This window comes from Taurulus bubalis, assembly GCF_910589615.1.
Source record: "Taurulus bubalis genome assembly, chromosome: 13".
NCBI classification, from domain to species: Eukaryota; Metazoa; Chordata; class Actinopteri; order Perciformes; family Cottidae; genus Taurulus; species Taurulus bubalis.
Genome location: NC_136601.1, coordinates 11,098,845 through 11,115,584, shown reverse-complemented (window position 1 = coordinate 11,115,584; position 16,740 = coordinate 11,098,845). Strand labels below are relative to the sequence as shown.

Here is a 16,740-nt window from a genome sequence, read left to right as displayed (position 1 = left end):
CTTGGCATGATGGCCGAGAGCAGTTTATTTTCCTGTCGGGCTTTGGATCGGCAGCCCTAACTGAACATTCTTCGTGAGGAATGTTTGGAATCCTAATTTAGAAAGCAAATCCTCTCTGAGTTGCCCTCACTTAACAAAATAACAAAAATATATTAGCATCTCAGCATTAAGCTATTATATATTATTTTTCAATGATTTCTATTTAGGTACATGAATATTGCTTAATGCAATTGTTCAATCAAATGACAACATTTGATGTGAAACAGTGCCCATACTTTATGGCTTTGCCCCCTTCAGAGACAGACACTAGTTGAAATCCCTCGAGGGATAGAAGGTAACCAGTGCTTTGCTCGAGGACACATCAGCATGACTCAATCGTAGTTCTACGAGACCAGCTGTAGCGAGCTCAATCTCATAGCTACAGTGAAGATAGCATATGAAACTATATGACTTAATGAATCCATTGGTGCCAAAGATATCATGTGAGCTTGTCAGGAAGCAGGCTGAACGCTCCTAAATGATGCTATATTTTGGCAAAGGAAAACTGGCATTTTCAAAAGGGGTCCCTTGACCTCTTACCTCAAGATATTAATGAAAAAGGTATATGCAAGTAACCACGACGCTCCCCTTTACAGACATGCCCACTTTCTTCTCATCACATGCAGTTTGGGGCCAAACACCAAGCAGTTTTCTGCATGGTGTATAAATGTATTCTTTTTTACTCTCCTACCGACATGTAATACCTTGCGGATGTATGCCTCTGTCAACATGTTGCAGTTTACATCCATGTCTGTCCAAAATGTTATCAATTCTTTATTTTATCCTATTAAATACTTGTATAAAATTGTCAAAATTAGCATATTCATTCTTGTTTTTGGCCAGAAATGTGTTTTCATAGTGACCTTTGACAATAGTTTTCAGTTCAACCTTGAGTGCAAGAGGACATTTCTGCCAAATCACTGAAGGTGTTCATGATTTATTGCGTTCACAAGAATAATCACAGTGACAAGAATAATCACAGTGACCTTGATATCTTGATATTAGACCTCCAAAATTACTTCATCCTTGAGTCCAGGTAAACCTGGTGAAAATACTGATGAAATTGGGACAAAGAGTGAACAAAAGGTCTGTATAGTAGATGCAAAAAGAAGCTTCTTCAAAATGTTGCTTTTAGCTGAGTGACAGAGTGATTATAGGTCAGTAAATAACGGAGCTATAACAAGACTGAGTCTGCAGACATGCTAGAAGCTGTGAGACTGTACATAGGCACAGCTGTGCTAAAATCCTAATGCTACCATGCGTTCAATGAACTAGCAGGCTAATGTTTAGCAAGTCCATTTAGAGTGACTATCATGTTCCTCATCTTAGTTTAGCATGCTAACATCTGCTAATTAGTATTCAACCAAAAGCACAGCTAAGGTTGATGGGACTGTCATTAGTTTTGCAGGATATTCAGATATTTCAGTCTGGATTAAAGTAGTGAAGCGACCAACCTTGCCATCCCTAGAGCCAAGTACACTGCTAGCATGGCTAAAAACATCCTTGGACACTTAAAAGGACATCCATGTCTGCAGATCCCCCAATTCCAGAAGCAATATTGATTTATGCTGTATTATCATATAGTAGTGTATGTGTAGAATTTACTAAATATATGGTCTATCTATGATGCCATTTAGTATAAAGGAAATAATCACCAATTTAGAGCGAGGTTTGGTCATCTTGACAAACCAACAAGAGTAGACTAGATTTTGATGATGATCCAACCAGAAAAAATAGTTTTTGTCAAGATTATTTGATTGCTGTCAATTTGTAAAGAGAATTTCAACAAACATAATGAAAACAATCTTTTTGAAGAACATTAGCAACCCTAGCTTTAAAGATCAAGATACATATATCTTCAAATGTTTTTGATTACGGATATTAACAATTATTAAAATCCCAGGCTGCTAACAAGAACAAGTCATGGTATGTTTTATCTTCCATCATTCACTCCCTGCAGAGGCTTTTTGTGGGACCATTTCATGTATTTACTAGCAGCTGATAACCGCCTACAGATAAATACCATGTGGTCTCATGATATTTCTTGACTTTACATGTTGACGAAGAAGGTCTAAACAATGGATCACTAGATACTAAGGTCCAACAAAGATGCACCAGTTATATCTTCCGGATTGGCCAAATAAAGGCTGCTTATCTTTGCTGCATTTGAAGAAGCCTTTGAGATGGGACTTGTTGGAACGCTGAGCCATATTGGGTCTTGAAAGATAGACTTTGAACAATGGAATACAACAAATTAGTCCCTACCACTAACTTCACGGTGGGGGAGAACAAGCAAAGAGAGTAAGAGAGCCTGTCTTCATTGCACTACAAACTATGGATGTATATCACTTTGATTTATTCTAGAAAATTGGTACGCATCAGACAAACAAACAAACACAAAAAAAGGGGGTTCACTATTGCTTCAGATACATCACTGGTAAAAACTGTCATACTGTATTTCTTTAAGTGCTGCCTGAGCAGGCCCTCCCCCATAGCTCCCCAGCAGTGGGTCAGCAGTAGCAACAGCAGACCCAAGGGCAAACATCATTATAACATGTCTGTGGTATTAGAAAGACCACTCAACCGTTGGTTAAACTGAAGTAATGTGCTTTATCTGCTTTAAAAGGAACTCCGATTAACATTGGCTTTCCTGAGCTCTTTTAAAAAACACCAGACTTGAAGATATAGCTGGTTACACATAATAATAATAATACTGACTCTTCCGTGTCTCATTAGAAGCTACACACACTTCAGAATGCTTTTAGGAATAGTTATATAAGTTTAGTCAGCAGCAACTTTAGTAGATGACTATGACCTTGAGGTAATGGTGAATCAACCGTTTTATTTTCAATGATTAATAACATAAAACATTTATGAGAAACATGGTACAAAAGAGGCAATTTTGTCAAATTCAAGGGAAGAATTGTGCTTTCACAGTGTGACAAGTGTGAGCTTATAACAACTCAGTCTATACATAGACTGTGTTGCGGTTGGCTTTATTGGGATTTCATTACAATGTGAGTATGTTACAGAGGAAACCTTTGTGAGGCAGGCTGAAAGGCCTCTTTCATAAGACTTAATTGGGAAACATTTAGACCCAGTTAACTTCTCGTACAAATTAATACAACCTGACCCCGTCTACATCCTGTGTCTAACTGCAGCCAATCACATGACAACATATATTGGACTATATAAGCTACCCTAACTAGCTAAAGTGAAGCAAAATATAAAAAAGTTGGTAATCCTCTCTTTTACTCAGAAAGAGGAGGGTGTGAGCAGGGAACTTTTTTTAGAAAGTGCACATTGAAAAAAACTCTGATGTAATTTAAGCTAATGGCCAGAGTTTTGAAAGACTCCCTTCTGGAAAATAAGTGGTTTTACAGTGTTTTTCTTACCAAGAAGGGCATGGAACAGCTGACTGCCCAGGATGGAAGAGACTTTGCCCACACTGTTCTTCAGAGTCTGCTCCTCCGGACTGGTCAGGTTGGCCTGGTAGCATCTGAGCAGCCCCACTGCTCGCTCTGTGTCTGCCTCACAAAATACATGACTCAGGGAAACAGGAGCAAAGAACCTACACATGTTGGCATTCATTGTTGACAGGGTTATTATTATTCCCATGAATTTGGGTTATAATTTATATTTATTGTATTGCTCTTAAAAGTAAGTTAATCCAAGGATAGAATATAAAAATGTGATCAGATACCACCTCTTCTTACTGTTAAGGCTGCAACTTGTGATTATTGTTATTATCAACTATTCCACAGATCCTTTTTCTGATCTATAGTTTGCTCTAGAGAAAATTGGGGCAAATTTGAATTGCACTTTTCCAGAGGCAGTGGCTTGCTATAATATATTGTTTTCTCCAACCAACAGTCTAAAACTTTTAAATAGTCATACAATGACTATACAGCCAGCGCATTACCCAGAGAATTTGGGCCATTTTGATTTGAAAAATTGACAGTTTATCGATTAACACAATTGTTGAAGAATACATTTCTGCCAATCCACTAATTCGCTAATTATCTCTCAAATCTATAGAGAATAGCAGATGTTTATACAATCAAAGAATGCAGCACTACTAAAAACTAATAAAGGTGTCCCGCAAAAATAAATACCATTATACAATTTAGCAAATATGGGATTCAAATATTATAATAATAAACATTTAAATGTGATTTATAGTCAAATGCAGCACTGATGTTTGTTACATTCCCCTTGCAGAGAACATGAAAGGTATTTTCTCTTGCAAACACGACTGTCCAGCTGGTTGTTGAACCTGGTGAGTGGGGAGGAAAACAGCACAGAGATGATGATGCACATCACGGAGGTAAATCTACAACTTCACAGCTCCCTACCTGAACCTGAACATTTGAAAAGAGAACAGTGAACAGTGAAAAGTCGTGCAAAAACTTCCCTGAACTACTGCGTGACGTGAACCTAAAGCTCACTACAAGCCGTTGACATACGTTACTTTATGTTCACGGTTACTCACCATATTTATGCACCATGGCACCACCTCCAAAAAAAGACATGTAAATAACGGTTTTGAGTGTGGGGGTTTTAGGAGAGAAAAAAATAATTACAGTGATAGTCCCGGGTAATTATACAACCGTAACTGTCGCCTCCTTCTTCACAAACGAGTGAGATGTTGAGTTTAAAATCCAGTCGAGAGAAACACCCGTTGGTCTGTGAGCAACGGTCCACTCCCACGCGAAGGGACAAGAGGAAACGCTTTACTTCATGTTAACTTTCCACAAGTTTTTGGGAAAACGGCCTCGCAGCGTGACATGTTCCTCCTCCCCTCACACACACACACTAACACACACACACACACACACGCACACACACACACACACACACACACACACACACACACACACACACGCACACGCACACACGCCTCGCCTCCTTTGAAAACGTCCCCGTGGCTCTCAGCCTCATTGAGTAATATAAATGTTAATACACTTCCTGCAGTTAGCTTAGCTTATCTATAGCATGACGTCATCATTTGTTAATAATCTCTCAGAGAAACATCTTATTCAGGGTTACATTTTTCACTCATCTGCTGCCTTAAGGAGCCTATTTTCCAAATGTTTGCGTTGTATGCCATCTAGTGGTGCAGTGGGACCGGGCTTGGAAATCACAGGTTCAAGGAGAGCTAGCTTACAGCATAATTAAAGGAGGGAAACACATGTTGTTAAAGTTTCGAGACTCCAGAGGGAGCTATGAGGACTCTCATAAATTGCCTCAAGTGAACCAGAGTCGGTTTGGGTTGAGGACTACAAGTTTGGGCATGGCCAAAAATGTAAGCTTGGGTGTGGAGTTAGATTTACCAGACCCTGTAGACCGCTCCTCATCTCGGATGTAGGCCAGCAGCTCCAGGTCGAGTTGCACCATGGGTAATGTCGGCACCAGACGTTTATCTCTGATCATGCTGCACACATTTTGATTATGTTTTATTGTCCATAAAATTGCAGAGACTGATTTTCTTTTACACATGGAAATATCTTTTGACATGTTTCAGATGAGTCAGAAGGTGAAGGAAAGTGGGAACGACTGCCTTTTGTGGAGGGAACACATAGATTTCACCATTTATCATCTCAGTGTTGATATTCATTCATTTATTTATTTACTCAAGTAAAGTACAAATGCCACAATGTAAAAGTACTCCAATACAAGTAAAAGTGCTGCTTTCAATATTTATCCAAGTAGAACTATTATCAGCAAAAAGTTTTTTAAAAAGTAATAGTAGGCCTACGACACATTGGGCAGGTAAAATGTGCTGTGCTATGTATTTCTGCATTTCTATTGAAAAGGTAGAATGTAGACAAATTTGACTGTTGTTTAAAAAAACAAAAGAAAACCAGAATACAAAGACAGAAATTTGTTTAAAAAATATGGAATCATAACATAAAGAAACACAAATATGTATGTAGTTGAGGATAAAATACAGTGTATAATTATTCGCATTAACTTGCTTTCTTCCTGGTTGAGGTCCAACACATTGTGGTGGTGCAGAAAAAGATCAATTCTAGGGCAGAAAAATGTCCCACTGGAGGCGGGCAAACTACCCGGTGGATAAGAAGGGAGACAGTTCTTTCTCCTTCCAGGCTGAAGTATTGTTTCTTTTGGGGCGGCTGTAGCTCATGGAGAGGTCATCCTGACCCCACAAGGTAGCCGGTTTGTTTCCTGGTTTCCACATAGTTTGCATGTCAAAGTGTCCTTGAGCAATACACTGAACCCCCAGTTGCTCCCCGGGCGCCTCACCAGCACACTGCTCCTTAATTACTAAGGATTGGTAAAACGAAGGGGAACGTTTTCTTCTTCTTGCCTCTCTGTCCCTGTGTAGTCACACAAAACAGCTATAACAACAGACAAATTGATACATTTTTAATTGCTATAAGTTTGTTTATAGTTGATCAATAATGTTATTATAATTTCTAGATCAGTTGTAAACTATTAATAAGAACAACATTTGCGTAACCAGCTTTTTTTTTGTCACTTTCTGTTATTATAGTGATGACATTATAATATTCCTAATCCATTGAACCATTTCAAATGTGTTTCTCACTGTCTACACAACTTTGTTAATAAATATTTTAATCTTTCAAGTCTTCATTTTTTTTGGAAACAATAATGTAAATGTTGACAAGTTGTTAATAAATTGATCCAAGTAAGTGATCTAGCAGTCCACGTAAAAATGTTGTTTTACAACCTGGCAATCGAACATGTGATATTGATGTCCTAACTGATCAATCAGGCTTCAGTAAATAATATATGAACAATAATAACTCTTGTTCATTAGCTTGCATTATAACATTTTATAAAGAAGAATACAGACACACATTTTTTAAGTAAATTTTGCCATCGTTGTTTAACCCATTATTAACACATTATTATGTCAAACCCAAAGTATTGGATTGATATCAATACTTTAAAAAAAAGTATTAGAAAGATGAATTCATGGATAGCAATGATTTTCAAAGATAGGTGAACACACTTCAAAATATAAATATAAGTTGCTATCTGAAACACCCAAATGTTAATACTGTAAATACCAGAAGTCTTTTTTAGTATCATTAATGTAATCAAGGTAACTATAGGGCTGAAACAGTTAGTTGGTTAATAAGTTAGTCCATCAACAGAAAATATTACATATTACTAATAATGATAATCAATTAATCGCTTAAGTCATTTTTCAAGCCAAACGGCCAAAACCTTTCCTGGATCCAGATTTGTTGATTTTCAGTTGATTTGTATTATCTTCATAGACTTAAGGATTAATTGTGACAATAATTTGTGCATAGATCAATAATAAAAGCAATCATCAGTTGCAACCCTTAACATATTGAAATCGTCCAGTACCTTTGCTGTTACAGAAACGTGTTTTCCTGTCAGAAACAGTGACGTGGATGAGTCAGTCTATTCACTTTCATCAACATTTACATACAAAAGACACAAATGTGTGCACTGCTTACCACTTAAAGATGAAGAGTCCCGTCATTATCAGAATAGATACAATGTCCGCTGTAATCCATATTATTTTGTAAGTAAGAGGCGCCTGTGACACACAAACATGTGGCGTTACTGAGGTAATCAGAAAGGGAAGTAAAGCGTGCGGTGATGTTCGTGCAGCTGTATGCACTGCTCACCATAACCCAGTCGGGCCCGTCCATGTCTTTGAGCAGGTGGCAGGAGTTGGTGGTCACAGAGCTAGCCCCCGCACACCACAGCAGAGAGAACAGCCAGCGCTCATTAACCACCCACAGGTTCACCGTAACATTCCTGCTCTGGTGATCCCTGTCAGATACAAACACAGGATCTGAAGTGTAGAACTTTGTTGAGATTACAATGCAGATAAATGAAGACAGAAGTTTATCGGAAGACAGGAATCAATGGAAAGCAGGACAGCAGTTATGTGTGTATGCAGGTCTATACCCTTAATATATCTGTGTTTATAAGTGTGTCTAAGTATGAATGTATGTGCATGCAAATGTACATACTATGCTCCTGCAGGTATTTTTTTTCTTCTTTTCTTCTTTTTTCCTTTTTTTTTCATTAGAAATGTTATCATGCTTTCCTTATTAGACTATTTTTGCATTGGTTTGAAACCCATAATTAATAGAATGTATAAATCATATGAAAAACATACAGTATTTACGCTTGCATGGATGGACACGGATAAGGGGATACATACTTACATGCATACACCCACCCTGCCATCACAAGCATCATGATCCCTGACCAGACACATTCATCCCACACACCATTTCGTTATGACTAATGCATGTGATCAAAGGTTATACCATTACATATGTTGATTTAAAAACAGTGCTAACCTGTGCTGCCCAGTGATTCATTTGTATGTAGTTTGTATTTCACAAAACATGTTGCTGCACTGCATTTCATGTTTGTCATTCTTTATTTCTAATGGTTTGTTTGCTCGTCCATGGAGCAGCACTCCTGGGTTGGAACATTATTTGAATCCCTGGAGGCCGATCCAGCGCCTCTATATTCAGTGCCAGCACCTAGTCTTAGCATGCCACACACACACACACTTTTAATGAACACACTGCTGTGCATGCCTCTTGGGTGTGTTTAGTTTCATATGTATTCCTATACCTGATTTCTTCTGAACTAAACTTGCTGTATTTCACATTCAGGTGGTGCCCCCCTTCGTCCAGCATTGCACTTTCGTTGTCATAGACCTGGGTGAAGCCTGGAGCAGTCTTAATTACATATTCTCTTTCTGCTGGAGGTAGCCAGAGGACCTGTAAAAAGAAAAGAAAAAAGCACTGTAATAAGATATGCCTTATCATGAGCGATCTGAAATTTGATTAGAATTAAATATATCAGACTTACCAGGTGTTGGTCAATGCCAGAACTCAAGATGGTGTTGACTATGTCCACTGTGTCATTTTCTTGGTTGGGGCTATATAGGTCAAACATCACTGAGATGTTGTGCTGCTTGGCGAGGTTAAGGAGCTGAAGCAAGGAGGGAATGGTCTGATTTCTGGCGGTTTCCATTTCCTCTTCTGAGAGCTTGGACACTGAACAGAAAGGATCTGTCTGGAAAGCCAGACAACACTTGCAACTGTGGCATGCAACATGATGGCACATACATGTTTATGAGTCAGTGTGCGGGCAAGTATGTGTCAAAGCGCCGCCCTCACCTTCAGGAACCATTCACCTGCATTCAGACTCTGTAATTCCTCCCAGGTCAGGTTGGTGCTGTGGCTGAAGTCTTTTTTGGGAAACTTCTCTTTGACATTTGTCGTTCGCCGCAAGAACCCATAGTTATGGTCATGCATTAAGAAGGGAATTCTGTCTTCACTGGGTTAGAAAACAGGAAGAAATATCATCTGTGAGGCCGAAACCATCCAAATTTAAAAGGTGCATTACGTAATTTGTGGCCCGCATTAGAAAGGATCAGAGAGAAGTAGCTGATCATAGGCCCTTCCCCGATGAGGATGTTGTCATTCAAAGTCACCCCTTTTTCCAAGTCTTGTACATGGATAATCAGCTGGTAAGGATGCTGACTTTGTCTGGGACTTGCGGCATTGAGTCTTTAAGCATTATATTGTGGCAATATTTAGGGTTCTCATTTTAAAAAAAGGCAGCCAGACATGGTGTACATTCCAATACCCACACCCACATATTTAGTATTCCAGAAAAACATTCACCACGTCCCTATACATAATATGTAAAATGCAGGATACATAAAAATACCAAGAAGTCCGACTGCTTCTGGTCATAGTTGGGCACCACCAACACGCTTTTCTGGTTGTTCTGACCCACAATCCTCTGTGTTGCGGAAATTTGAGAAAGAGGGTCAAATTTTATGACAATGTAGAAAGTCCCAATTGATTCAGTTTTCATTTCAACCAGAAAAGTCTGTGCTACAATTACAATTAGTTACAACTAACAGTCAGCCAGTGCGATAGGTCTGTAAAGATCACACCGTGTTCACTGAAGTTCACATACCTGAGCTGTACGTCGGTCTCAAAGGCTGTCACGCCGCATGCGATGCTCATGTTGAATGACATCATGGTGTTCTCCGGGGCCAGCTGAACACAGTGAAGACAGATGGAGGAGAAAAACTCATGTGCTTTGGCTGACAAACTAGCCTAAAGCTAAATGAACACACACAACCGTGTTAAGCCGAGTTTATTGGGGACTCAAGAAGCACAGCAAACTAGCGAGGACAGCACAGCATATAAGGCCCTCACATGATCGGACATTTGTTCACAGCTGAGCCAGCTGTAACGTGAATAAGTGGAACTGAAAAATTATTTCACAAATCAAATAACACACTATAATATACTGACAACAGAGCATTATGTGTTGTGTAAAATATTTGCATGGATGCAGCAGTCGATTTTTATATTGGGTTGGCTTACAAATGATTAGTTTGACATTTTGGGAAATAAACTTTGTTTTTGCTTTTTGCTTTCTTGCCAATAGTACAGATGAGGAGATTGACATTCATGTCTGTTCATTAAATAATAAGATACAGCCAGGAGACTGTTGGCTTAGCATAAAGACTGAAAGCAGTAGGAAACAGCTATCATCTGACTATAAACATCTCTCAGGCCACCAAATGTAGTGCTGACTCAGCTGGTGATAATTTAGGTTTCGTTTGGTATATTGTGGTTCTATGTTACCTGGCTGCAGGACAAATTTCCCCTTGAGCACAATAAAGTTAAAGTTGAAAAGCAAAGTTCAAAATGAAAGTTGAAAAGAAGCACAACACAATGCAAGGTAGACCATGTGTGTACCTTTAGGGTGTTGTCAAGTAAAACAGGATGCTCACCATGGGTGCGCCGCGGTGACCAAAAAGCTTTGGTTTTTCAGGTAATTTGGTCGGCTCTATCAGACAAGGAGACTGGATGCTCAGAGGACACAGGAAGATGGCTGCTGACAGCACCACAAATGTTACTGCAATCAGGAACTTAGACCCTAGTGACAACAAACGGCCAACAATAAGATCATTCTCTTCAGCTGTTTACACTGTGGGTGAGTCTGAAGAGAGGCCTGTACAGAGCTCTCTTATAGTGCGAGTAAATAACAAACAGTGTTTGCACTGTGGTTGTAGCATGAATGTCTTTCATCAGTCCTTTTATCCTTATTCCCTTGCATATATCGACACATGAATAGTTCTGTACACTTATAACTTCGTAAAGCAACAGCCATTTGTTAAAATACATATGTGATATCATGTGAAGCTGATTAAAGTGTGATTTTAAATGACATCTGATGACATACATTTTCCCTCAGCCATGTGGAAGCCCTGGAAGACAAACAAGCTCAGCAGGGTCAACGCTGCAACGGCACCAAACTGCAAGAAAGGAGCTGTGGCCTGCCAGGAGGCCGACATGATCAGAAATGCATGAGGTAAACAAGGAAACTAAACAAAAAAACCCGTCATCGATCCCAAAAACATGTCAGTGCTTGACACGAGAGCCTCACTGTACCTGCAGTGACAGAGGAACAGTCGGCCATTCTCTTTGCCACTTGAGGTAAATTCCTGTGACTCCAATAGCGATGAATATCACGCCAAAAAATAAGAAGATCTGTGTAAAAAAAATTACATACAAATAGGACACTCAACAATTTAAACAACTTGAATTGATGATGCATATTTGGGGGGAAAAAGTTGTGTGGTAAATTGTTTACCTTGTGTAACCAGTGTAAGTTGAGCGGCTCCCCTAAGGCAACGTGGACCAATGCAAAGAGCTGTAATGAACGGTACGGAGTTATAAAATGCAACTATGGCTTAATACTATGTTTAAAGAATAATTTAAGCTTCCATAATATCTGGTTATATAGTACAGTAAAACTATCTTATGTTTGTTATTTAGCTAGACTTCTGAAGATCTAACCTCAGGCCAGTAATGAACCACTCCTTATTCTGCAGTCAGTGCTTGCCAACCATAAGTTTTCAACATCACAGAATCAACACTGTATACTCACCAGGAGCAGAACACAGTAGCTGGTTAGCACTGCAGAAATGATGATCAGCACCATGAACCAATTCACCCATAGTTTCAGATTTGTGAAGCCCTCCCTGATAATAGAACAAAAGAGGGCAGCACAGGGTCAGCAGAATAAAGGTCCCGAAAAATGGAAAGAAAAGAAAAGAAAGGAATCTGGGCTTTTGTGAGAGATCCAACGTGGCCCATTTGTCTGCATGTTTGTGATCACTCACCAGTTAACATCGTCTCGGTCATTAAACGTAACCAGACCGATGTACATCCAGCACAAGGAGAGCAGCGAGACCAGGGTGACAACCGAGAACCAACAGAATGCTTGCTAAAATGAAAAGAGCAGGTGAAATATTATTCATTTTCTGCGTTTGAGGGTTCAAATAATAATCAAGATATTTTGGTATGCTGTGTGTGCGTGAAAGTGAAAGTAGAGGGTGATAAGACAATGTTGGTTTTGTGCACAAACACTTCATGCTCTTTCACTATCAACAACACACCTCTCCACCCTCTCATTTTTGTACAAAATGATAACCCCTCCCCTTTATAAACCTGTTCCAAAACAAGCCTGTTAGGACCTGTGAGTTCACTTATTTTTCTTGGCAGGCAATTGTCATCATCATCATCATTACATGTGTTTCTTACGATTATCCGATTAGCTTTCTCTAGTAAAAGGTATCCAGTTCAATTTAAAATGCATTTAAACCACGGGATTCACAAAGCAAAACTGTTCATTGGATATGTTTTCATATCCAATGAACAATCATTGGATATTGCTGAATTCAGTCCGGTGGAATGTTAATTCATGATTACAAGGATTTGTAAAGGTTATGCTCAGTGGAAGTACAAGGAACCTGCGGGCTGAAATAGATGGGGACAATTATTTCATCAACATCACAAACCAACGTATAATAGAGAGCTGTGTGAAGAGACGTATCTCCCTAATGGTCATATTAAAATATATTTATATTTGAAAACACAAACACAAATACTCACTTTTCTCTCCGGTTTACTCTTTTGCTTCCAGTGGCAGCTATATAAGCCCCTGCTGCAAACTCTGCCACAGCTATCGTCTCGAGACATCCCTTCTCCTCCTCATTCACAGTGTAGGTAAGTGCAGCTCCTGTTCACCTGGACACCTGATACCACCTGAAGGATGGAGGGAGCCCAGAGAGCGCTTTCTCTGGATGCCGAGGAGAGGCCCGACCTGATTCACCCCTTTAGACCTATGAAGTGTAGGAGGGAAAGAAGACAACTGTGACAGAAAACAAATGAGGGAGGGGGTATCAAGGCAATCCCTGCTCAATAAGCCTCAATAGAGCCTATGTGCAAGATGGGGTATCGCCACTGGCAGCACTCACAATGGCCAGCACCATGGGGTATTGAGAGTATAGTGCACAGACTGGCCTCACAGTGACATCACAGTGTTGGAGCCTTCGCAACACAAACAGCCACAGTGACAGGCACATGCACGCACAGAGAGGGGGTGGAGGAAATAAACTGTAAAGAATAAACATTACTTATAGTGAAGGACACTTTTTGGACATAGATAGCGACTTCATAAATGTTTAGTTTAAAATAGTTTATATTGGAACTTCCATGTTGATATGTAACCTGAAATAGAGCAAAGCAAGATGCTATAAAACGTGTTGGGGCTTATAAACTAACTGTTGTGCCAAGTTTCGAGCACCTCTTATTTGTCACCCACCAAAGAGACACAGTGAGGAGTAAAGGTTTCTCGTGGGAAAACGGTTTAACATGACCAACTGTTTCTTGTTTTACTTGATTTGACTTGAGGTTTTGCCAGCTATTGCCCCACTTCGATGCTCCTTTTGTTCTCACTTTCACAGCCTTCAAATCATGAAGCAAGTTCAAGGTTATGGACTTGGCTTTAAACAGATCAAACAGATACAGCTGAGATGAAACTTAACAATCAAAAATCAGTCTTATGTTTTCTCTACAGTATAGAATAAAATGACCTCTAAGTAATATTTTTCTAAAAAGAAATTAGGAGCTCATCATTTAATGCGTGCATGTTTGCACAGGCCCACAGGTGTAAGTGTCACTGATGTGAAACACAAGGCGCCTTGTTTCACTGCACATTTTTGTGTTATCAATCTATGCTGGTTGGTCACTTAGACTGTAATTAGTAGGTGCAATAAAAACTGATGAGAGATAGAAGTATTTAATCAAATATTCTTAAAATGAGTGATGTTTATGACAGGGTAATCACACCTCACACTCAACGTCAACAAGAAAACATTCTGCTCTGCTGGGACTTTCTTAGTTACAGTAACATAACTCGTTTTTCCTCCAACTTTACTTTTCAGTTTCCGTCTTTAGTTTGTAATCCAGAAAAGAATTAGCAAAACACTCACAACTGCATGAGTCAATTTCACAAGCTCTCAGCGACTGCTTTAAACAGCATTGAAATCAAAGATCTTTTTTGTCTACACTTTAACAGAAATATTTAATAATAGTAACTGTATAATCATCTCAACCTTCTAGATCACTTAATACCCACACACCCACATATTGTGTATTATGTTTGTTGTTTTAGTTTTTAACTCTCTTGTAATTTTATATTTATTACACAGCAGGAACAGTGGTTCAAAACGGTTTCTATCTATCTATCTATCTATCTATCTATCTATCTATCTATCTATCTATCTATCTATCTATCTATCTATCTATCTATCTATCTATCTATCCAATTAAACAAACGAGACTCACCATAAATCCCACTGTGTTGTTAAATTTCTCTGTACTGGCACTGAAACACAGTCGGTGGGAAAACCACCCTGTTAACATCCACTCTTGTCTGGCATCCTTTCCACTTCGGTGTGCACCCGTGAACTGAATGACAATGGTCCCACATGAATGGATGAAGGGATGAAGGGGTGTAGCCCAAACAGAGAGGGAGGATTCAAACAGTTCAAGTCAAGTAGGCTTCAGAGAGAAATGTGTAGCTTAAAGGAAGAAAACTGAATGTGTACACTGACAGTTCCTCTGCAACAAATAGTCTAAACAGATACTTTGGCTCCTAACGGCATAAATCCTATCACAAAACATAATGTGTTCATGGCCATATTAGAAGCCCATGGGTTGATAATCCCCGTTGTAGGACTGCTTAATGTGATCACGGTTGTTAGGGTTTGTTAAGTCAGATAATAAAAAGATATCCAAGGTATGTTGAACTCCTTTTGAAGTACAGGCGTCGGGTCACTCTAAATAATCCGCAAACCTTGTTGTGAGTAGTTTTATGCAGGATCTATTTTATTTCAACCATACATCCTACATGAAACTGCTCACAACAGTTGTCTATGGATTATCTTGATTGATCGGGTTATGATTTCTAGTAAGAGTTGTACTTTCATTTTTATTAAATTGTTAATAGAGAACCTTATCTTGAATGATAATATTTTTTACATTGTATTGTTACTTTTATAGAAGTAAGATCTGACTGCTTGCTCCAACACTGATCAGAATATCTATACATAACATATATGTAATGTATAACAATACCTTAATGATAGTATTAGTTAAACCAGATACTTGCAGAGACATTAAACATGCTTTATAACGCTCCAACACAGTGAACAGCATGTCTGATTTACTTTTGTATTGCGGACAGCAGTGCAGACTTGTCACACCAATCAGTCTTAATAACTGAATTACTTTATAACAACAATGTGACTGAAATAATAATAAAGGCAGTGTCTTATATTTGGGGTGTAAATCTAATGCATTCAGAGGTATTAGCATAATAAAATACTTAAAATACCCAAAGTAAAAGTACGTATTATGCAGAATATTACAGTTTAGCATAATGTAATTGTAGTGACCCCGTTGCCTATAAAAAAAGGCCACTACGTTTTCTGTTTGCTTAGTTTAGATGTGTGCGAGATACGTCCAGTTTCCAACATAAAGGTAATTTATTTCTGACAATTGTACATGTTCCAACACAAACAGAAGATATCCAGGTGCTCTGTCATAACCCATTTGTCTTAACCATAAAATAAAATAAATCGCTATCACGAGATCAAAAAATGCGTGCGCCTGCCAATCTAGCAACACCTGGCCAAGTCATCCTCCTGATTACATTTACCTCTTGCCCAATTGACAGCGGCCCTGCGCCCCCAAGTGGTGGGAGTTCCAACCAAACAAAACAAACAAAATGGCTCTTACAGTAATAATGTATTTACATTTTACATGAGTTTAATGTTGCAGCTGGTAAAGGTGGATATAATTTAACTACTTACCCTGCAAAGTTGTAAACATTCCTCATATCTAATATTTATTTTCCATTATAGAAACGATTGTTAAAGCATTTGCAGTTACTCCTCCCTGCCAGTAGGTGGCGGTAGTTCACTGGAAACCGCAGTTCAAACAAGAAAAAGGGCTTCCTGCTCGCCTTCAGAGTTCAGACTGGCAGGTGAGACACTTTGTTGTTTTATGGCTGTCACTCTGCACTTTTTCCTCCAGAGGTTACGCACTGTATTCGTCGTTATAGTCGACATGATGGTAACAGTGAATGTTAGTTAAAGTGTGATGAAGATAGCGGAGCAGGCTCGTGTCGGAGTTCACTAGTAAGCTAAGTTAGCTTTAGCTTGAGCTAGCTAGCATTTTTTTTTCATAACAAGCAGTACTTTACATTTTAAAGAAGAGCTTTTCATAACAATGTACATTTTTTTGTCTTTAGGGGTTTTCATAAACA

General features: G+C 39.0%; 1 protein-coding gene across 2 annotated transcripts; it reads right to left on the bottom strand.

Annotated features, from left to right (window-relative positions):
* Nucleotides 1-5,645: 5,645 nt before the first annotated feature.
* On the bottom strand, nt 5,646-14,849 carry gdpd2 (glycerophosphodiester phosphodiesterase domain containing 2). 2 transcript variants are annotated; one of them, XM_079229098.1, is made up of 16 exons: nt 14,757-14,849; nt 13,020-13,249; nt 12,248-12,351; nt 12,013-12,106; nt 11,716-11,775; nt 11,514-11,612; nt 11,305-11,398; nt 10,853-10,998; nt 10,024-10,106; nt 9,213-9,372; nt 8,902-9,108; nt 8,662-8,810; nt 7,692-7,839; nt 7,518-7,600; nt 7,405-7,430; nt 6,183-6,380 (listed from the first exon to the last, which is right to left on the bottom strand). In XM_079229098.1, the coding sequence occupies exons 2-16, from the start codon at nt 13,104-13,106 to the stop codon at nt 6,328-6,330; spliced, it is 1,593 nt and encodes a 530-aa protein (XP_079085224.1). In that variant the 5' UTR covers nt 13,107-13,249; nt 14,757-14,849; the 3' UTR covers nt 6,183-6,327. The 2 variants fall into 2 exon arrangements, with proteins under 2 accessions (XP_079085223.1, XP_079085224.1); XM_079229097.1 differs by lacking the exon at nt 7,405-7,430 and having other exon boundaries at nt 5,646-6,380.
* Between the last annotated feature and the right edge of the window lie 1,891 nt (nt 14,850-16,740).